Genomic DNA, 24607 nt, shown 5'->3' on the forward strand with positions numbered 1-24607 from the left:
GTTTGCAGATGACTTCTGTACTTCATATTCCTCCTCCAGTATTGATGTTGCTGAGTGGCACCTACAGGGAACCATTCACAAGGTGCAGTCATGGGCTCTCGCCCACGGTTTCCAGTTTTTGACCGCAAAGTTGTGTTTTATGCACTTCTGTCCGCGTCATACTGTTCATCCAGAATCAGAACTTTACCTTAATGATAATCCACTCACTGTAGGAGAGACATATCGATCCTTAGGACTGGTTTTCGACACCCGATTGACTTGGCTACTTCACTTTCGTCTGCGTAAGCGGAAGTGCTGGTAGCACCTCTATGTCCTCCGCTGTCTGAGCAACACTGACTGGGGTGCAGATCGCTCTACGCTGCTGCAGCTCTACAGAGCCCTTGTTCAATTTCGCCTTGACTATGGGTCTCTGCTTTACAGTTCGGTGGTGCCCTCAGCGTTGTGTTTACTCAAATCAGTGCACCAGTGTGGTGTTCGCCTAGCGACGGGAGCTTTTAGAATGAGTCTGGTGACTAGTGTGCTGGTGGAGACCGGAGTCCCTCCATTGAAAGTTAGGTACGCAAAACTGCTTGCCAGTTTCATTGCACACGTTCGTAGTTCTCCTGCACATCCGAATAACCACCTCCTTTTCCCAACCATGGCGGTTCATCTCCCGCATCGGTTGGCCAGGTCAGGGCTTACGATTGCGGTTCACGTCTGGTCCCTTCTGTCTGAACTGGAGTCTTTCCTGTTACCACCTCTCCTCGAGGTCCATTCACGTACACCTCCATGATGTACACCTAGGCCGCAGATTCTTCTGGACCTTTCGCATGGCCCTAAGGACTCTGTTAACCCTGCGGCTCTCCACTATCACTTCCTCTTGATTCTCTACATATACCAAAGCCATGAAGTGGTTTACGCTGATGACTGGGTGGCTGTTGGCTTTGTGTATGTTCATGGAGGACATACTGAACAGCACTCCTTGGCATATGGCTCCATTGTTTTCACTGCAGAGCTGGCGGCCATATCCCGTGCTCTTGAGCACATCTGCTCATGCCCTGGGGAGTCATTTCTCATGTCTACTGGCACTTTGAGCAGGCTACAAGCTATCGACCAATGCTACCCTAGCCATCCTTTGGTAGCATCCATTTAGGAGTCCATCTATGCCCTGGAACGTAGTGTTTGTGTGGACCCCAGGACACATCGGAATCCCAGGCAACGAACTTGTCAACAGGCTGGCCATACAGGTTACGCGGAAACTGCTTCTGGAAATGGGCATCTCCAGATCTGACCTGGATTCTGTCTTACGCCACAGGGTTTTCCGGCTTTGGGAGAAGGAATTTCATAACAGTACACACAACAAAGTGGGTATAATTAAGGAGACTAAGAATGTGTGGAAGTCTTCCATGCGGTCCTCTTGCAAGGAATCAGTTGTCCTCTGCCGGCTCCACATTGGCCATACGTGGCTAACGCATGGTTACCTCCTCCGTCGCGTGGTGTCGCTGTGGCTCACAAATGATGGTCGTCCACCTCTTGTTGGACTGCCCACCCACAGCCACTCTGCAGCGGACTTTTGACTTTCCCAGCGCCCCACCTTTGGTGTTGGGTGACAATGCTTCAACAGCAGCTTTAGTTTCACATTTTATTCGTGAGGGTGGGTTTTATCATTTGATCTAAGTTTTAGCGCATGTCCTTTGTCCCCCTGTGTCCTCCACTCTAGTGCTTTTAGGATGGGGGTTTTAATGTGTTGCAGAGTGGCTGGCTTCTCCTTTTTATTCTCGTGGTCAGCCAGCCATGGTAATCTGATCTCTTGTTTTGATCTCTTCTACATGTTTCTTGCTTCTCTCTGTAGTTTTCTTGTCCGATTTTGTCCATTGTACTGTTTGTTGGCCTTCTGTGATTTTTGTAGTTTTGTCCTTTCTTCCAGCTGTGTTTTGTATGTGTCGATTATTTTACTCCCACCCTTGTGGAATTATTTTATTTGGAATGAGGGACCGATGGCCTAGCAATTTGGTCCCTCCCCCCTTCTTTTAAACCAATCTGTTCTCATTTGCAACCAAAGCGGCAAATCATTACAACTTCTCATAAACAAATAAAATACTGATGTGGGTTTTTCAAGGAGAAGATTTTCACCTATGAATGTTTCCTTTACTTAAAAAGCAGCTTAAATGTAGGTATATGGTGTCCATATGTGTGAGAACTTTTATTAGACACCTGTTCACATACAACAAAAGTTTCTAAGTTGATAGAAGTTAATGTTAATTCCTCAAATGTTTCACGAAATCATCAATTTTTAAGCAGAGATCTAGACTGTTGTAGCCACTAGTGCGTAGTTTCTCGTGTATCCCTTGCGTTAGCGCCACAAGTCAAATGTCATGTGATTGGTCAAGCAAGGTCGATACTGTATCGAGCGCTTCAGGAAATTTCGAGCCTATTTGAACACGAGCATTGTTTGCTGCACCCTTCCCTTTGGGATCTTTCAAAATAAGTTTCTACGAAACCCCAATACCCAAAGCTTCATCTGTAAATGTAAGATGATCCCTGTATTAATCTATTAAACAATCTAAAAATGTTGACCTCAACAGTAATTTGCAGATATAAGATGACCACATTTTCGAATGACGAATTTGAGAAAAAAACCTCATCTTATAATCTGGTAAATGCAGTATTTTGCAGTGATATAGGATTATATTTACGTGAAGAACTGGAATGGTATAATAATTTAGCATTAACAAGGTAGTGGAATTTCATTGTGTTATATGATACACTCGGTTTGCTTATGTGTTTTAACAGAAAAGCTGCTATCCATGTAAGAGACTCATATCTGAACATATTATTTCATTACAGGTCAAAAGTGACATGAGACTAGCTCCACTTTGTAGAGTAAAATTTGAAAGTGAACAAAGAAAATCCTTGGATACCTTCTTATGTGAGCAGAATACTTCATGCAATTACCTGAAAGACCTCAGGAACAAGATGCGAGTTCCCGGAACCTCTACATCAACATGGCCTGTGTCAGAAAAGTCAGATGTTGTCATTGTAGGTAAGTGATAACACATTGCTTGATTTATGCTACATTCAGCTGTTGCCCATCAATGAATTATGGTATTTCCATATTGGGGAAAGTAATTCCTCAAAACTTAACTCAGTAGATGCGCAGAGCACTAATAACTGCTTCTACAGTTATTTATTCAAATACAGTACCAAGTAGCCATTGATAAGATATTCAAGAAGTGTGAAGCATGGAAAAATGCAAAGAATAGTGAAGAGGTAGTATGCCATATACATCATACCCTTACTTTCACATCCAAGTATTTTATTTCGTCTGTCTTAACATTTTATTGCTCAGTTTGATATTTTTTTTATATAAAGGGGGGAAAAAAATGTTCTCCATGCACAGCTTCCATGGACATTCAGGCTTGTTGGTTTGATACATAGTTGTAGTGAAAGTTCAAAAATGATATAAAACTTCTGTTATGTATAAAGGCTTTCCTTCAGGAAGGGATTATAAAATGGTGCACAAGAGTGTATTAAAATGTGAGTTTAGACTAGTTGGTGAGTGTACACTAGTTGCTCTACATGTGACCTGCAACATGTGTATTTTGACAGTTTTCCCCTTTCTGTGTAGTTCGTTTCTGCAAAGTAATCGATTTGTTAATATACTGATTTAAGTCTAAGAAATTATTCCATGAGTTAATAATGAATAAACAGCGCACTGTTAAAGGTACAGGGTGAAGTGGACGAGACAGATGCTGTGTGTCCCAAAACTGCCTATTGATCCCTTTCTCCTGTCCTTACCATGTCCTTTTTCTGTCATCTCCAGTTATAAGTAAGGGGTAGGGAGGGCTCTTGGGCCTAGGGATGACTGCCTCCCTTGGGGAGTAAACCATTAAAAGAAAATCGGACAGGTTGGAAAGCCACAATGATGCAACCCCATTACTATCCAAGTACGCCCCGGGAGATCCGGGAAAAACCCGGAAATTTTTTCATCCGGGAGAAAACTGGGAAAAACACGGGAATTTTTTAGAAGTCCCAGAATTTTTCAGTGTTTTAGTTTTCAATTACTACTTTTTTTTTTGATTGCTAACAACTGATAGTCTAACAATGAATATTACAATATCCCGTTACTGCAGAATTATATTGCGGCAATAAAACATAAACGAGAGAAAAAATAAAGTAAAACTTAAGTTGCAAAGGAAATGCACCATTAACAATGAAATAAACTGCACACGCAAACGTCTGCCAACAGCAAAATGTGTTAGAGGCATTAGGACAAAAGACTATGCAATACTTCATAACAGCAAACTGCTTGCGATGAGCATAACGTCACAATTGTTTACGTTAGCATCGTTAGAGCAGATGCCAGCAGGCTCGTGCTCCTGCGCAGTTGAGTCGCGTATGAACAGTACATTCTTCCAGTTCTGGCTGCTTGAAGTGTGGCTGTTGGGTGTATTGGCTGAAGCAAGCAGTCAGCTGCTACCCGGAAAAATTTTTCTGGCCCGCAGTGTTTACATTCAGTGATTTTGCTGTTTCCTCTTTGCTTACAGCTCTCTCGTCAAATAAAAATAAAATGGATTTCTGTGGCCGGGAGCCATCAGTTGAATTGAGTCACATAATTATGGAAGGCTAAAATACATTATTCGTTTCAGTTTTTTTGTTTTTATTTTATTTCAAGGTTTTCAAGATTTAATCACCTTGCAGAACGGTGAAGTTCATCAGTTTGCTAAAGAAATTTGGCTGTTATTGATATTTTCCGCTGAGGCAGTCAATTTATTTGAAATGAAGTGTTTCATTCCAGACTATTGGCTAGCTAGCTTCAACTGTTTGCTGGATTTAAAGCGCACGTTTTCATTTTCTGGCATGTATGGCATTATTGATAATAAAGAGCCAAACACGAGATAATGCAGCATAGGTACTCCAAGAAAATTTACATCCCGAAAACCGCACTGAAAAGCTTAATACCGGGTTGGGGCTGACTTCACTGTGAACCTGGACATATGAATGTACACTTTAAGCAGAATGGGGTATTTTGGTATGGTTTACGAAATTCCAATGCTCTTAGAGTATCATCTGATGTCCTGTTTCTTTTATTACGTAATGTAAGTTCTCTTACTGCTTTAAAGGTGCGACTATACAGGCTTCCTACGTCATCGTAGCTGCGTACGGGTAATAACAACTGTTTTCTGGCTATGAATGGCAACTGCTGAAATAAACCTGTTTCTAATAGCTTGCAGGAAAATATTGCGAATGGTGGTTTAAAAAGCATCACTTTCAATGTAAATTTCCTTTTACGCAAGATGAATTATGTTGCCTAAGAGAATGTGCGATGAATTTCATAAATCAAAGAGCGTTTGACTCCGTTTAAAACTTGAAATTTTACTGGTACATTTGTGTGGTGTATCTTGAAGTGTAAAACACCTAAAAAAAGACCAATTTATACATGAAAAAGCTTAGCTCTTTTGTTGGCTAATTGATCTTCGAGACCAGTGTTATATCTGAAAGCACACTTTTCTTGTAGCCACACTTGTATATTAATTTAACCCACTAACTTTTCATACTTGTATATTCGCACTACTGAACAGTGTTGTTGCTGTTGACTGACTACATCACGAGTTCTGTGCTCTGAATATCTGCTTTTATTGACTTGCAAGATCACATGACATGAGCTATGATTGACTTACAAAAGCGCATCACAATCTCAATTTCAATGATTTGGTAACTAACGTGCTGCGTTTGGTGGAATTCGAATTTATACCTTCGTAATACGACAATATGCAGTGTACTTGTTGCTGCACATCAAACTTCCCCCTCCCCCCCCCCCACCCCCACCCCCATCCCCGCCCCACCCCCATTCCACAGGCGGTCATTTGCTAATGTGCCTGGAACCTTAAGCCGGTGCATGAAACCTTAACCCTTCAAAGGATTGATAAGCTTTACAGCTCCGAGGGAAAGTATCCTGTTACTTAACATGGAAAAAGTGTATTTTCGTCTGGGAGAAAGTGTATTTTTAACTGGGAAAAAGTCCGGGAATTTTTATTCCTTGCCCACGAATACTCCCTGATACTTGTGCGGCCCTTGTATAGCGGCAAGATGAATTTTCCCAGGTACTACGAGTGCCCGAAACAGCCTCGAATCAGGGTCAGATGTACTGATGACAAACCTGGCTAAGAGAAAGTTTAAGAATGCATGGATTGTAAATACAATTAATGTAGCAACGAATGTCAGAGGAGTACCAAACAAAAAAGAAAAGTTTGCAGAAGATTTGAAGAAGACCAAGGTGGATATCGTTCCCATAACAGAAACAAAGAAAAAGCTACAGGTTATCAAGTATGTAGAAGAATATTTGGTGTTATATGAGCTAACATACATAAGAGATTAGAAAAAAGAATTGTAGGGTATAGTTATATAAATGAAAGAAGTATAGTTTTAACTGTAAAAGAAGAGAGACAAAACTTGACTACCATTGCATTTTACACTGATAAACTGCATCACTTTCAAACAAGTAGAACAGTAACCATAAAATAATATTGACAGGAGATTCAAATTCACGAATAGGGAATAAACCATCCCAAAGATTGTGAGAACGATGGGAGAAAACATCATAAATAACAATAGAACATTGGTTAGAGATTGTGTTTCATTTAATAATCCAAAAGATAACAAATACTTTCTTCTCCAAGCAAGATATCCACAAATATATTTGGTCAGCTTGAGGATTTAAGTCCCTTATTGACTACATTATCATCCATGAAAAATTATAGGGCGAAGTAAGAGATACAGGAGTGTACAGGGGATGTTGACATAGGTTCTGGCCATTTGTCAGTGATATCTCAAATAGATATGTACCCAAAATGGAGAAAGAACAAAAAAAAACTGATAGAAAAGATGAAGCAAGAAATCTGCAAAGTATATCTACTAGACAAACAAAGCATATGAGATCTGTACCACAAGAGATTTAATGAGGAACTAGAGGAGAAAGAAGAAATGGAAGAAATAGAGAAGAAATGGAAATATATGGAAACTACAGTTAAGAAAGCAGCTGAAGAAGCCATAGGAAAAAAGGAAAAGATAAAAAGGAAGACAGGGTTAAAAGTTCCAACACCAGAATTAGATAAGGTTACACAGAAAAATCAAGACACTTGCCTTAAGTATTTCAATGAACCAGCAGAGTAGAATCATCAGAATTACAAACAAGAGAAAAATACACAATGAAAATGCTCAGGCAGAAAAAGCAGTTGCTCAAATAAATTAACATCCAACAAAATAATGGATATAACATTTCAAGAACTTGTGGTACGAAGAGACTTCCTCCACAAAGATACAGAGAATGAAATTAAAATAAGATGTGTGGACAATGTGAATCTGGAAAAGCCCTCAACTCGACAAAGATTAGAAAAGCTACTTGTATGGATGGCATAACAAAGTTTATGCAAGGACAGTGAACGAGAGGTTAAATGTTATAGTTGAGAGTTTAGGAGGCAAAGAAGAAATGGGTTTTGAGAGGAGCAGATCAACAACAGATGCAATGTTTATAATTAAACAAATAATCGAGAAACAGATAGAGTATAAAAACATTCAATAATGTTTATAGAAAGAAACTGAAGAATTATGGGGACGATAGGATATCCACAACACCTACCGTATTTACTCGAATCTAAGCCGCACCTGAAAAATGAGACTCGAAATTAAGGAAAAAAAAATTTCCTGAATCTAAGCCGCACCTGAAATTTGAGACTCGAAATTCAAGGGGTAAGAAAAGTTTTAGGCCGCACCCCCAAATCGAAACAAAGTTGGTCCATTGTAATATGGGACACAATTTAGGTCGAATGAATGACTATACAGCTACAGTAGTTTGGTTCGAGTCGTAAGCTTAGCAGTTAAGCTTTACCAGGTAGCCATTGCTATGCGTCAGGCGCTCCGTACGTATTTATACGGGTACCCTTCCTTTTTCACGTGCTTCGTCTCGTTTGAATCAATTGCTCATTTTGCTTTGATCTGATAAGTGTCGTTTTCTTTGTTATAGGTGTTTACGTCACTCTAAGCGAAAATGCATTACTGTACTGTGTCATGCATTGTTTGTCGCATTCTGATAGTGCGTGTTTACGGCCTGTCGCCGCTCACGGCATGGCTTGCTTTTGTGCGCGCTACTGCCGATTACAATTTTTTTTAAAAAAAAAAAAAAAAAAGAAAAAAAGAAAAAAAAAAAGAGAGAGAGAGGAATCGTCTCATTAGCGAAACAATGGCGAGAGACTGCTATTTGTTGTTACTTACACTGCTGCTTTCTTTGATAATGATCAACAAGAACCAAATAATACTCTGCGTATGATAGAAGATGTTCTGAACGACAGTGTAGCGAAAATTTTTCTTCGTTTCAAAATCTTTGCAGGCGCCTCTTAAGGACATTACATTCTGCACAGAAATTAGAGTCATCTTATATTTAAAAATCTAGTCAGTTGCCGTGCTTCATTTCTGACTGTATCACTATTAGGTGTAAGAATAATACGAATATAAACATGACACGATACGTATATTCTTCCGCGTTTGCTGTTGTCTCACTCTAGTTTCGTAGTTTATTAGGCAGGCAGGATTTAAATGAGATAGCAGCAAATACGAAAGAATACATGGCAAAATGTTTATACTCGTATTATTCTTATGGTGAAGAGAATACTGCATGTGATTCACAATTCACCTACCTCTTCTCACAGGTAGGAAAAAATTCAGAACGTAGAGTTGGCCATATTGACAAACATCCTAAACAGAGTTGCCAGTCAGATTTTCGTAGTACATTGAAATGCTGCTACATTCGAAGATGAACAAACAATACGGAATTTGTATTTACTTCGTTGGATAATGTATGAAAATGCAGTGGTTGAAACACTGCACTTGGAAATAGTTTTATTGCATTTTACAGAATTCGAGAACTTGAAATTTAGAGCAGTTCTGTAGCATTTCATCTTCATTTTCATGCTTGTCTGTGGTCATACAAGGAAAGCGACTCTTCACATACTCAGGAGGTATTTCATCTGCAAGATGCTGAATAAAGTATTTTATTTTGATCTTCTTCCCAGTAACAGCTCTAAATACTACATAAGCATTTGTTCCTGCTAGCTCAAGGATATTTTAGGAGTAGTACACTGGCCATCTTCTTGAGGGAGCGTTGACTGAATACTGCCTCGCCATTTTGCCTGCTATGTCAACCCCATATTTTATTTTGTTGTAATAACATACAGTTTGTGGAATTTTTTCTCATTTGTATTTATGGTCACACTATAATGAAGGGAAGACATTACTAGCACTTTTTTTGCTTTCTTTCCTTGATAGACTGTCAAGGAAGTATCATGCTTTAAAACTTTTGTGAAGTACAGAAGTCTCTTCAACAACTTCAAAGCATGTGGTATTTCTCTTCTTGCTCTATTTAGTGCTGCTACAATGGAAGCTGATTTTTTTTTCAATTTTTTGGCTAGTTTGAGTAAAGTGAAGTAATTGTCTGTAGTGGCATTTCTGCCTCTGCCAGTATCCTTACCAAGATAAGGGAAACCATTGAATGTATACTGGCTTTCAACATCCACAGCTAACCAGTATTTTTGCCCATACTTGTCAGGCTTTGAAGCCATGAATTGTGTGAATGGGCACCTCATTTTACTTGGGAAGAGCTGGTCGTCTGTTGTTATGTCACTTCCAGGTTTGTAACACATTGTACAGTTTTCTATGAATTTGTTACAGACAGCAAAAACCAATGCAAACTCATCATTCTGTAATCATACAGAGCGTGTAGACTTCTCGTCGAACCTCAGGAATCTCACAGAATCTGTTTCTACTCATGGTTTCCATACAAAATGGCAGGCCCCGGGAATCTGGCCATAAAATGTGAAGGTCTGTACTTTAGCAACCACTCACACCACAAGCATAAATAATTGCAATAAATGCTTCTAGTTCTTCTGTGGTCATTGACCAGTTGCCATTTCCTAGTACTCGTGTGCCTCTGTTACAGTACATTTCAAGATATGTTTGATTATATAATTGTCTATGAAATGTGCCAAGCACATGCTACAAGTTTATCACTTACATTTCTTTTTGCATGTGGTGTAGATCCAGGAGATTCTCTCAAAATATTGTGATTAGGAAGATGCCCACCGTGTGAATTAGGCACTACTTCTATCCAAACTGTTCCATCAGGAGCAACTTCTTTATGTCTTTCATCAGACGATGAAGAAGCAGTCACATGTGTTGTACACTCAAAGGATCAGGATTATCTCCTCTTCTGTTACATGATTCTTCTCAATCTATAGAGCACAGAAGTATTCAGCAATGATATAAATATAGCTTTTGGAACAGACAAATGTAAGAAAAGTAGCATAGTCAAGGGAAAACACACTAAACAAGAATATTACATATTGGATAACCACAGCGACTGCATAGAAGTGATGGAAAAAACGGATGCCTGTAAATATCTAGGATACAGACAAAAAATAGGAATAGATAATACAAATATTAAAGAAGAACTAAAAGAAAAATATAGACAAAGACCAACAAAAATACTGAAAACAGAACCTACTCATTTGGAGTAGTGAAATGGAGTAACACAGACCTAGAAGCACTCAATACACTTACATGATCACAATGCCACAAATATAGAATACATCACATATATTCAGCAACAGAAAGATTCACATTAAGCAGAATGGAAGGAGGAAGGGGATTCATCGACATAAAAAACCTACATTATGGACAGGTAGACAATTTAAGAAAATTCTTTATAGAACGAGCAGAAACTAGCAAAATACACAAAGCAATCACTCATATAAATGCATTGGCTACACCATTGCAATTCCATAACCACTTCTACAACCCTTTAGATCACATAACATCAACAGATACAAAGAAAGTAAATTGGAAAAAGAATACACTACATGGCAAGCACCCGTATCATCTAACAGAGCCACACGTCGATCAAGATGCATACAACACATGGCTAAGAAAAGGCAATATATACAGTGAGATGGAAGGGTTCATGACTGCAATACAGGATCAAACAATAAACACCAGATATTACAGCAAGCATATTATTAAAGATCCCAATACCACAACAGATAAATGCAGACTTTGCAAACAACAAATAGAAACAGTAGATCACATCACAAGCGGATGTACAATACTAGCAAATACAGAATACCCCAGAAGACATGACAATGTAGCAAAAATAATACATCAACAACTTGCCATAAACATAAACTAATAAAACAATATGTTCCCACATACAAAAAACAACACCACATAACAAACCTGACATCATACTCACCAACAAAAAGAAGAACTTAACACAACTAATCGAAATATCCATACCCGATACAACAAATATACAGAAGAAAACGGGAGAAAAAATTGAAAAATACATCCAACTGGCTGAGGAAGTCAAGAACATGTGGCATCAGGATAAAGTTGACATTATACCAATTATATATCAACTGCAGGAGTCATACCACACAATATCCACCAGTACATCAACGCAATACAGCTACACCCAAACTTATATATACAACTACAGAAATCTGTAATTATTGATACATGTTCAATTACCCGAAAGTTCCTAAATGCAATGTAACATATACCATACATTTAAAAGGAAGTGACGCTTGATCAAGGTCCGCGTCACTTTCCATTTTTAACCAGACATAAAATCTGAGAAAGGAAAGAAATAATAATAATATACTTACTAGACTGTAAACTTCCATTATCTGTATCTGAAGAATCAGAATAATTAGTATTAGGTGATTCAACTTCTCTGAATGTCTACAGTAAAAACTCTTACTCTGAATCGTCAGAGAAAAGTTTGCTACCATTTGACTCACACTCCATAACTCTTTGTAACTCTGCAAGAATCCCTTCATCTCGTAAATATTCTTTACGATTCATCTTCAGCTCACAGTCACCTTTGAAAGACTGATTCTTACAAGGGAATGACGAACAGTGGTAAACCGAATCCACTGTTGTCATTTCATGTGGCAATAATATAAACAAAAGTAAATTATTGCACTACAGATTAAAGTAGCTGAGGCTTCGTAATGCACGAGATAAATGTACGACATAACAGTGAACAAAATGATAGCTTTTTTCTAAAGGGATCAATTAGGTGAAATGCACTGTTTTTTAATGTAATGAAAGTACATGTCAAGTAAATAAATGCCATGAAAGTAAATGTTGCATGCATTATTCTTCAAAACATCTATAGCACTTAAAAACCGAAAAGGGTCATTTTGACCCCTATGGGTGTCCAAGTGTTAATGGCCAAAAGCTTTATTTGTGATAGTCTTTTTGTTGTTTGTTGTGCCTATCTGCAACTCATCATCTCTGCTATATGGTGAGTAGCAACTTTCCTTTTCATAATACAGGGTGATTCAAAAAGAATACCACAACTTTAGGAATTTAAAACTCTGCAACGACAAAAGGCAGAGCTAAGCACTATCTGTCGGCGAATTAAGGGAGCTATAAAGTTTCATTTAGTTGTACATTTGTTCGCTTGAGGCGCTGTTGACTAGGCGTCAGCGTCAGTTGATGCTAAGATGGCGACCGCTCAACAGAAAGCTTTTTGTTTTATTGAGTACGGCAGAAGTGAATCGACGACAGTTGTTCAGTGTGCATTTCGAACGAAGTATGGTGTTAAACCTCCTGATAGGTGGTGTATTAAACGTTGGTATAAACAGTTTACAGAGAATGGGTGTTTGTGCAAAGGGAAAAGTTCTGGACGGCTGAGAACGAGTGATGAAAATGTAGCACGCATCCAGCAAGCATTTGTTCGCAGCCCAGGAAAATCGACTCGTAGAGCTAGCAGAGAGCTGCAAATTCCACAATCAACTGTATGGAGAGTCCTACAAAAAAGGTTAGTTATGAAACCTTATCGTCTGAAATTGGTTCAAGCACTGTCTGCAGCTGATAAGATTAAAAGAATCGATTTCTGTGATTTTATCCTTGCTCAAATGGAAACAGATGAATCTTTCGTTTCAAAGATTGTGTTTAGTGATGAAGCAACTTTCCACACTAACGGGAAAGTCAACCGTCACAATGTCTGTATATGGGGCACTGAGAATCTGCGGGAAACAACTCAGTATGAACGTGACTCGCCTAAGGTGAACGTTTTCTGTGCCATTTCAGCCAATAAAGTTTTTGGTCCCTTTTTCTTCGAAGGTGCTACTGTAACTGGACTACAGTATCTGGAGATGTTAGAGAATTGGCTGTTCCCTCAGCTCGAACAAGAAGCACAACAATTCATATTTCAGCAGGATGGAGCGCCACCACATTGGCACTTATCTGTCCGTAACTACCTGAACGTCAACTACCCGAGGTGATGGGTCGGCCGCCAGGCAGCCCGTGACAGAGCACTTCATCACTGGCCTCCAAGAAGCCCTGATCTTACCCCCTGCGATTTTTTCTTATGGGGGTATGTTAAGGATATGGTGTTTCGGCCACCTCTCCCAGCCACCATTGATGATTTGAAACAAGAAATAACAGCAGCTATCCAAGCTGTTACGCCTGATATGCTACAGAGAGTGTGGAACGAGTTGGAGTATCGGGTTGATATTGCTCGAGTGTCTGGAGGGGGCCATATTGAACATCTCTGAACTTGTTTTTGAGTGATAAAAAACCTTTTTAAATACTCTTTGTAATGATGTATAACAGAAGGTTATATTATGTTTCTTTCATTAAATACACATTTTTAAAGTTGTGGTATTCTTTTTGAATCACCCTGTATTATGTATAATCTTTAACTAGTGTTAAATGTGTTTACAGCTGCCAAGCTTTTGTTGCCACAAAACTTCTTTTTTTTCCAGGCAAACTATGGACTTTGTCTATTGGGTTAGGATACTTAGCTCAATTAAAATGTTCATTTCTTTCTTTTATGTGTCAGATGTGCGACAACAGTTTACACTATTAATAAAGAAGTATGACGTCCCATATAAAATTGACCCCACAAATCCATGATCTATCATGTTTAAATCCTATTTATGGTGTGTTATATATATAAAACAAAGATGAGGTGACTTACCGAACGAAAGCGCTGGCAGGTCGATAGACACACAAACAAACACAAACATACACACAAAATTCAAGCTTTCGCAAAAAACTGTTGCCTCATCAGGAAAGAGGGAAGGAGAGGGAAAGACGAAAGGAAGTGGGTTTTAAGGGAGAGGGTAAGGAGTCATTCCAATCCCGGGAGCGGAAAGACTTACCTTAGGGGGAAAAAAGGACGGGTATACACTCGCGCGCACACACACACATATCCATCCACACATATACAGACACAAGCAGACATATTTAAAGACAAATATATGTCTGCTTGTGTCTGTATATGTGTGGATGGATATGTGTGTGTGTGCGAGTGTATACCCGTCCTTTTTTCCCCTAAGGTAAGTCTTTCCGCTCCCGGGATTGGAATGACTCCTTACCCTCTCCCTTAAAACCCACTTCCTTTCGTCTTTCCCTCTCCTTCCCTCTTTCCTGATGAGGCAACAGTTTGTTGCGAAAGCTTGAATTTTGTGTGTATGTTTGTGTTTGTTTGTGTGTCTATCGACCTGCCAGCGCTTTTGTTCGGTAAGTCACCTCATCTTTGTTTTTTATATATATATATATATATATATATATATATAATAGAGGGAAACATTCCACCCATATCCTTTTGTCTTTCCTTCTCCTTCCCTCTTTCCTGACGAGGCAACCATTGGTTGCGAAAGCTAGAATTTTGTGTGTATGTTTGTGTTTGTTTGTGTGTCTATCGACCTGCCAGCGCTTTTGTTTGGTAAGTTTCATCATCTTTCTTTTTATATATATATATATATATATATATATATATATATATATATATATATATATATATATATATATTTTTTCTTTCTACATTTCATGCTTAGTTGTTTTATTATGTATGGGACAGCTTGTATAAACATGCATTTATTCATCTGTGATACTAGATGATCCTGAGGACGAGATTATTGGTGGGGCTGACAACCAGGTGGTGGAGCTGCACCCAGAAATAAACCTGCCACGGCCGAAGCTCTTGCAGTTCTGGGACAACAGGCGGCCACCTTACTGGGGAACCTGGCGCAAGAAAAGCTCAGTCATATCCCAGAGAAAGCCATTCAACAAAGACGAGGTTTGCACATATATCCTTAATCTGTGGCATCTTAAAATTTTTACTGTGTCTGCTCAGTGCTGTATCAGATTAATGTAGTGCGTTTTGCAAGTAAACAAAATTAGTTGACATTATCCATACATTAAGTGTTCTTCATTCATGTTAGACAGACCCCAGGCAATAGCATTACTTTTGTATCTTTGATACAGCTATTGACTCGCATGTCTCCATTGGACTTAGAAGCAATTACACAGCACAATGATATGTTCCATATTGATGTCCAGCAGGACTACTGAAGCAATACGGCCTTCATCAATACTGTTTTTATACAGTTGACTTTGTAATGGATCTGGGAGATGTGTTATTTTCTACAGGATTTGTCGATACCAAATTGTAAATGTTTTCTTATATTTTTGTCAGAATTTTTTTTATTGTAATTTGCCTTATTATATGCTAATTTACTTATATTTTTGAGAGTGAAAGCATATTGATTACTATTAGTAAATGTGACGAAGAATATCAAAGAGACTGGTTACAAGTGGAAGCTTGTGTGTTGTGTAAAATGTCTTTTACGCTGGAGTCGTCTTTGACTGTAATCACTCGGCAGTGAACTCTTGGTGTGTGTTGACGGTAGAACAATGTGCAGGTCACCGTTATAAATAATTTGCTAGTGAACAGGAAAAAATGAATTATGTTACTATTTTTTTATATAAACTTTAAGAAGAAACCACATTCGAAGAAATGGTATTTGAAGCACCAAAAATGAGGCAAACGCATGGAGCCAGGTCGTTTCTGCAGCCGACAAAACTGCATTGTGGAATCATACTTCCACTAGACAACTGAAGCCAAGACAAATATCGCCTTGTAAACATTTTACGGAAAAGGTACTGTCACGAAATATGCCAAATTTAAGTAAATAAAAAATAGTGAGAATATTTCAACTTTCAACAAATTTCTTCATTCTGCTGACCTTTATCACATATCGTCACGGTATCAACATGTTAATTGCTAGATTTCGCTAGCTAGTGCTGGAGGGTGGCCTGATGCCCTTTCTGTTGCCACCCCTTTCCCTTCAGGGACAGAATTCATGCGCACCAGAGGTGTGATTTTAGTGTTACCCATGAGAGTGTTATTCTACATATTTGCAGATCGTGTAAGTGAGGCGAGTCATTCGTGAGATCACGATATTCACCTAGTGAGATGTGGGAAGCTGCCAAAAAACCACCTGTAGGTTGACCAGTGTAGCAGCTATCATTGTTAATCCACCTAGGGCCAACGTGCCAACCCAAATCCCGGAAGTGGCATGGGAACAAGTCCGTGGGCTGGTCAGCTTTCAGTGTAATGATTATTATCCAGTTTTGGTAAATGTGAGCTTAATAAATCTCTTATATTTTTGTACGAAGGTGAATATGAAAGCAACACATTTGGCTGTTGAGAGAAATGTGCGAAGCTTCCAGTGACTGCCATAACAGAATTCTGTCGAACAACCTTCCACAAAACCCAAAGTAATTCTAGTCCTATGTAAAAGCTGTTAGTATCACCAGATTTAATGTCCAATGACTCAAGTATGAGACAGGAACTGAAATAGAGGGTAGCAAAGCAAAAGTAGAAACATCCACTTTCAAATTTTCCTTTACAAAGGAACTCCCCCCCCCCCCCCTCCAATGACATACGGACTTTGCCAATCCCTCAGTGATACAGATAGTCGCACCTTAGGTGCTACCACAATGGAGAGGCCAGACACCATGTGGTTCCTGAAGAGGAACAGTTGCAGGGGACTGACTGATCTGGCCTTGTAAAATCAGCCATAATGGCCTTGCTGTGTTGCTACTGTGAACGACTGAAAGCAGGGGGAAACTACAGCCATAATTTTTCCTGAGGGCATACAGCTTTGCTGTATGGTTATATGATGATGGCACTCTCTTGGGTAAAATATTCTGTAGGTAAAATATTCCCCCATTTGGCTCTTCGGACAGGGATGACTCGGGACATTGTTATCAGGAGAAACAAAACTGGCATTCTGCAGATCGGAACATGGAATGTCAGATGCCTTAGTTGGACAGGTAGGTTAAAAAACTTAAAAACGGAAATGGATAGGTTGCAGTTAAATGAGGTGGGAATTAGTGAAGTTCGATGGCAAGAGGAACAAGACATCTGGCCAGGTGAATATAGGGTTATAAATACAAAATCAAATAAGGGTAATGCAGGAGTAGGTTTAATAATGAATTAAAGAAGTAGGAACACAGGTAAGTTACTATGAATAGCAAAGCAAACACATTATTGTAGCCAAGATAGACACGAAGCCCACGCCTACCACAGCAGAAAAAGTTTATATGCCAACTAGCTCCACAGATTATGAAGAGACTGAAGAAATGTATGATGTGATAAAAGAAATTATTCAGATAGTTACGGGTGACGAAAATTTAATAGTCGTGGGGGACTGGAATTCGATAGTAGGAAAAGGAAGAGAAGGAAAGGTAGGTGAATATGGACTGGCAGTAAGGAATGAAAGAGAAAGCCGCATGGTAGAATTTTGCACAGAGTGTAACTTAATCGTAGCTAACACTTGGTTTATGAATCATGAAAGATGGTTGTATGCATGGAAGAGGCCTGGAGACACTGGGAGGTTTCAGATTGATTATATAGTGATAAAACAGCGATTTAGGAACCAGGTTTTAAATTGTGAGGAATTTCCAGCTGCAGATGTGGAGTCTGGCCACAATTTATTTGTTATGAACTGTGGAGTAAAATTGAAGAAATTGCTAAATGGTAGGATTTCAAGCAGATGGGACCTGGATAAACTGAAAGAACCAGATGTTGTAGAGAGTTTGAGAGAGAGCATTAAGGAGTGATTGACAAGAACTGGGGAAAGAAATTCAGTAGAACAAGAATGGGTAGCTCTGAGAGAGAAAATAGTGAAGGCAGCAGAGGATCAAGTAGATAAAAAGACAAGGGCTAGTTGAAATCCGTGGGTAACACAAGAGATGTTGAATTTAATTGATGAAAGGAGAAGATATAAAAATGCAGTAAGTGAAGCAGGGGAAAAGGAATACAAATGGTTCAAAAAGTGAGATTGACAGGAAGTGTGAAATGGCTAAGCAGGGATGGCTAGAGGGCAAATGTAAGGATGTAGAAGCTTACATCACTAGGGGTAAGATACATACTGTCTACAGGAAAATTAAATAAAGAGACCTTTGGAGAAAAGAGAATCACCTGTATTACTATCAAGAGCTCAGATGGAAAAGCAGTCCTAAGCAAAGAAGAGAAAGGTGGAAGGAGTATATAGAGGGTCTGTACAAGGGTGATGTACTTGAGGGCAATGTTATGGAAATGGAAGAGGACATAGAGGAAGATGAAATGGGAGATATGATACTGTGTGAAGAATTTGACTGAGCACCGAAAGACCTAAGTCAAAACAAGCCCCCGGAGTAGGCAACATTCCATTAGAACTACTGATACCCATGGGATAGCCAACCATGACAAAATGCTTCCATCTGGTGAGTAAGATTATACATCTTACAGACAGACGAAATACCCTCAGACGTCAAGAAGAATATAAAAACTCCAATCCCAAAAAATGTTGAAACATGTAAGGTAAAACTGACCCTATGACTTACCTCAATAGATGGGTTAAGGAGAGCAAATTTATGTTTCTAGTGTTGTAGACTTAGAGAAAAGCTTTTGGCAATGTTGACTGGAATACTCCATTTCAAATTCTGAAGGTGGCAGGGGTGAAATACAGGGATCAAAAGGCTATTTACAATTTATACAGATACCAGATAGCAGTTATAAGAGTCGAGGGACATGAAAGGGAAGCAGTGGTTGAGGGGGGAGTGAGATCGGGCTTTAGCCTATCACTGATGTTATTCAATCTGTGTATTGAGCTAGCAGTAAAGGCAACAAAAGAAAGATTTGGAGTGGGAATTAAAATCCATGGAGAAGAAATAAAAACTTTGAGGTTTGCCAATGACATTGTAATTCTGTCAGAGACAGCAAAGAGCAGTTGAACGGAATGGACAGTGTCTTGAAAGTAGGATATAAGATGAACATCCACAAAAGCAAAATGAGGATAATAGAATGTAGTCGAATGAAGTCATGTGATGCTGAGGGAAACGACACTCTTTAAGTTGTAGATGAGTTTTGCTATTTGGGGAGCAAAATAACTGATGGTGGTCGAAGTAGAGAGGATATAAAATGTAGACTGTCTATGGCAAGGAAAGCGTTTCTGAAGAAGTGAAAAATGGACAATAGATAGTCTAGACAAAAAGAGAATACAATCTTTTTAAATGTGGTGCTACAGAAGAATGCTGAAGATTGTGGGGTATATCACATAACTAATGAGGAGGTACTTAATACAGTTTGGGAGAAGAGGAATTTGTGGCACAACTTGACTAGAAGAAGGGACAAATTGGTAGAAGTTGTTCTGAGGTATCAAGGGGTCACCAATTTAGTATTGGAGGGAAGCTTGGAGGGTAAAAATTGCAGAGGGAGGCCAAGAGATGAATACACTAAGCAGATTCAGAAGGATGTAGGTTGCAGTAGGTACTGGGAGATGAAGAAGCTTGCACAGGATAGACTAGCATGGAGAGCTGCATCAAACCAGTCTCTGGACTGAAGACCACCACAACAAGGAAAACCCAGGAGAACTGACTCAATTTAATTCTTGTATAGCAGAAAAGATTAGTAAAATGGGTATTGTTGTTAGTGGTGTTGAGAAACACATGAAATCATTAAAATTGAACAAAGCTCCAGGGCCTGATAAAATCCGTCAGATTCTGTATTGAATTTGCGACTGAGTTAGCCCCTCTTTTTATAATCTATCATAGAGTCCTTGAACAGAAAACCATGCTCAGTAGTTGCAGGAAAGCAGAGGTAACAACCTGAGTAATTGAAGGCCTGTAGAAGTTATGGACAAACTGCCTTCCAGTGTCCTTGACATCAATTTGTCATAGAATCTGAGAACATACGCTGACCGAGCGAGGTGGCGCAGTGGTTAGACACTGGACTCGCATTCGGGAGGACGACGGTTCAATCCCGTGTCCGGCCATCCTGATTTAGGTTTTCCGTGATTTCCGTAAATCACTCCAGGCAAATGCCGGGATGGTTCCTCTGAAAGGGCATGGCCGAATTCCTTCCCCATCCTTCCCTAATCCGATGAGACTGATGACCTCGCTGTCTAGTCTCCTTCCCCAAACCAACCAACCAACATACGCTGAGCTCAGTAATGAGGTATCTTGAATACAATGACCTTCTCCATGCCAGCTAACTTGGATCCTGAAAACATTGATCATATGAAACCCAGCTCACACTTTTCTCACATGACATTCTGAAAGCTTTGGAACAAGGCAGTCAGGTAGGTGCAGTATTTCTCAGATTCTGTAAAGCATTTGACTCAGTACCACATATATTCTTCTTTTCGAATGTGGGTTGAGGATTTTTTGTTAGGGAAAACACAGTAAGTTACCTTAGATGGAGAGCCATTGGCAGATGTAGAAGTAAATCAGGTCTGCCACAGGGAAGTGTGCTGGGACTATTGATGATTGCTGTTCATGTTGCATATCAGTGACATTGTAGACAGTATTAATAGCAACCTTAGACTTTTTGCAGATGGTGCAGTTATGTGTAATGAAATATTGTCTGAAAGAAGCTGCATAAGTATTAAGTTAGATCTTATAAAATTTCAAAGGGGTGCAAAGATTGTTAACTTGTTTTAAATGTTCAGAACTGTAAAATTGTGCACTTAACAAAACGAAAATACATAATATCTTAAGACTATAATATCACTGAGTCACAGCGGGAATCAGCTAACTTGTACAAATGCCTGGATGTAACATTCTGTAGCAATATGAAATGGAATGATCACATGGCTCAGTTGTAGGTAAAGCCGCTGATAGACTTTGGTTCATTGGTAGAATACCAGGGAAGTGCAGACAGTCTACAAAGGAGATTGCTTACAATTTACTCATGTGACCCATTCTAGAATATTGCTCAACAGTGTGGGATGTGTGCCGGCCGCGGTGGTCTAGCAGTTCTAGGCGCGCAGTCCGGAACCGTGCGACTGCTACGGTCGCAGGTTCGAATCCTGCCTCGGGCATGGATGTGTGTGATGTCCTTAGGTTAGTTAGGTTTAAGTAGGTCTAAGTTCTAGGGGACTGATGACCTCAGATGTTAAGTCCCATAGTGCTCAGAGCCATTTGAACCATTTTGTGGGATGTGTACCAGACGGGACTAACATGGGATATTGAACATTTACAGAGAAGGGCAACACGAACAGTCGCCGGTTTGTTTGGCCTGAGGATAGTATTGCAGAGGTTCTGAAGAAACTGAACTGGAAGACTCTTGAAGACAACTATCCTGCAAAAGCCTACTTACACTGTTTGAAGAACTGTCTTTAACTTATGACTCTATGAAAATACTATACCTCTTATGTATTGTTCACATAGAGATTGTGAGGACAAGATTAAATTAATTACAGTACAATGGAGGCATTTAAATATTCATTCTTTCCACACACCATGCGTGAATGAAACTTACAGCACAATGGAGGAATTTAAATATTCATTCTTCCCACACTCCATACATGAATGAAACGAGATATAAACCCTTATAGCCTGTTAGAGTGGGACATAATCTCTACCACGTATGTCACAGTGGTTTGCATAGTATAGATGTAGATGTAATTATGGCCACTCAGATCCAGCTTTGTAGTTTCTGAATGGTTACCACTTATTTGACATTCATTCTGTTGTTTCCTCGTAAGCAATGAGTTAATATCACAGTGTACACTGTATAAGGCATGAACATGTGAATAATCTTTGTATGTGTTACTCCTTTGCACTTTGATGATTCTGTTTATTGTGTTACTACTAATCCTTTCTTCTCTCATAGTTTGTTTCTGCAAATACATACAAAAAAACACATGTTTTACTGTAATGACTTTAAATTTCAGAAATTGTTTGACTATGAAGTGGACTCTGATGATGAATGGGAAGAAGAGGAACCTGGAGAGTCATTACATGGCTCTGATGATGAAAAGGAGTCGGAAGATGAATATGAGGTTGACAATGATTTCTTTGTACCTCATGGATATTTAAGTGACGAAGAAAACTTACACGGTGATGATGAGGATACAGAAACTTTGGTAAGTTTTGCTCAGTAAACACTACCACTACCCTGTATACAAGGGTGTGTGTGTGTGTGTGTGTGTGTGTGTGTGTGTGTGTTTTATCTTCAGCTAACAAGGGCACACGCAAAATACAGTGTCTAGCCCCCTCGACACACACACACACACACACACACACACACACACACACACTCTCTCTCTCTCTCTCTTTCTCTCTCTCTCTCTCTCTTTGTCTTTATTACTTCAGTTTCATTTTTTTTCTTTCTTGCTTACTTTGTATATTTTTTTGTTAGACATTATCACTTGTTAGATTTGCATTCATTTTAGTCACCCGAGTCCCAGAAGGCTAAACTTAAATTACTGGAGCACGAATTTGAAGAAGAAATGAAACAAAAGACGGAACGCCTAAAACCAAGAATAATTGGATGCATTTGGACACACAAAAGTAATGATGCAGGTATGTACCTTTTGAAGTAACAAAACTGTGATGATGATAAATGTATGTGCAAAGTACAAGTAAGAGTAGTGCGTAAACAATTTAAAATTAGCAATTTGTGGGAAATAACACTAAACAATACTGAGCAGCTTTATCATTGGATGAATTGTTACATGTCCTTTTAAATTAGTACAATGTTTGCTTTTGCAAAAATTTCAAAAGTTCACCCCCCCCCCCTCCCACCGTCATGCAGTCTGAGGCACCTTGCCATGGTTTTCGTGGCTCCCTCCGTCAGAATTTTGAGTCCTCTTCTCATCATCCGCCAGGCCTCAATCTCCGCTAATTTCAAGTTGCCGCCACTCATACCTCACCTGTCTTTCAACTTCTTTGCCTCTACACTTCTGCCTCGACTGACATCTCTGCCCAAACTCTTTGTCTTTAAATATGTCTGCTTGTGTCTGTATGTGTGGATGGATATGTGCGAGTGTATACCTGTCCTTTTTTCCCCCTAAGGTAAGTCTTTCCGCTCCCGGGATTGGAATGACTCCTTACCCTCTCCCTTAAAACCCACTTCCTTTCGTCTTCCCCTCTCCTTCCCTCTTTCCTGATGAGGCAACAGTTTGTTGCGAAAGCTTGAATTTTGTGTGTATGTTTGTGTTTGTTTGTGTGTCTATCGACCTTCCAGCGCTTTTGTTCGGTAAGTCACCTCATCTTTGTTTTTATATATAATTTTTCCCACGTGGAATGTTTCCTTCCATTAAATTGATATCATTAATTTGAATCCAACAATTACGTTTGTTATTGTCACTGTTGCATTTCGAAATCTTTTCTGTCGTCTTATTTTCCTCTTTCTGTTTTTGCCAGTAGTTTCACTTTGTATTCACCTTCTCCTTTTTACCGTAATCTGCTATACTATTTTATCCCGCCTATATATATACTCAATAATACGTAACCCACTTCTAAACCATAACCAAAAAAATATATTTTTTTTTTTGCCGCTTTCAGCACTACCGCCGCTATAATATCCACCGTTTCTAGTTCACAAACAGCTCCTTTCACCTTTTAAACAACCATTTCGGCCAGTTCTAATAACTTTCGCTTTATTTCCATTTCCGTTTTTCCCACATCACTGATCATTTTTAGCCGCTTCCCACAGGTTTTAACGCCATTATTTCTTCGTCAGACAATTGTTAGCCTCATTTTCATAATCTGCCACCACAATACCACTCCTTTTAATATACTACACGCAGTTTTTTCGAAGTTTTCCCGAATTTCTCCGTCCTTTAACGTGTTTTGGCGGCAACACAACCACCTAACCTTTATGCACATCGTTGTCTACCAACCCAAGTCCAACATAGCCCAGCTGTAACCAACACCTTTTCGCCTTTTTTCATTCCAGATCTCCAGTTTCTTTCCGGTTCACCTTTATCTCTCCCCATATATTTTTATTTTCATTTTCATTTCACCTCATGTTACACTTTCCACCTTCTAATACCATGTCACCCTCACAACACCCCCACAATGACCCCATTAAGTTTTATTTACATTCCCTCCGCAAACATGCCTTCGCCCTAGCCAGATTACACTCGCATATTTTATTTTCTCAGGCTTGTCTGACATTTGGCATTACCCCCAAAGGCCTCACACTCAAAGTTCCCATCTCTGGCTGCAACCCTTCCTTCCATCAGTCCCTATACCAGTTCCAAACTGAACAATCCATTGCCCTCACCCACCTAATCCTTCACCTACACATCAACTCAGCCAATGAACACACCCATCAACTCCTATCCTAATAAAAATCTTTCCTCTCCCACATCCACACAGGCTGTTCAGAGCATCCTCCTACAGGCCAACCGTAAATTAGAACAGCATGCCACCCTCCACCTCAAAAAACTATCCAATCTCCTGGTTTCCCACCTCCGGAAAGGCAACTCACTCACCCTTC

At 39.4% G+C, this 24607-nt stretch overlaps 1 protein-coding gene across 1 annotated transcript in view; it reads left to right on the forward strand.

Moving 5' to 3' along the window:
* The window catches only part of LOC124621899 (chromatin assembly factor 1 subunit A-like), a 105350-nt gene that overhangs the window by 40361 nt on the left and 40382 nt on the right, over positions 1–24607 (forward strand). The window contains exons 7-10 of the mRNA XM_047147384.1: positions 2827–3022; positions 14943–15124; positions 22053–22244; positions 22554–22683. Coding sequence (XP_047003340.1) covers positions 2827–3022; positions 14943–15124; positions 22053–22244; positions 22554–22683 — 700 coding nt within the window. The remainder of the gene's footprint in view (positions 1–2826; positions 3023–14942; positions 15125–22052; positions 22245–22553; positions 22684–24607) is intronic.

Source organism: Schistocerca americana, chromosome 7 (assembly GCF_021461395.2).
Source record: "Schistocerca americana isolate TAMUIC-IGC-003095 chromosome 7, iqSchAmer2.1, whole genome shotgun sequence".
Taxonomy (NCBI): Eukaryota; Metazoa; Arthropoda; class Insecta; order Orthoptera; family Acrididae; genus Schistocerca; species Schistocerca americana.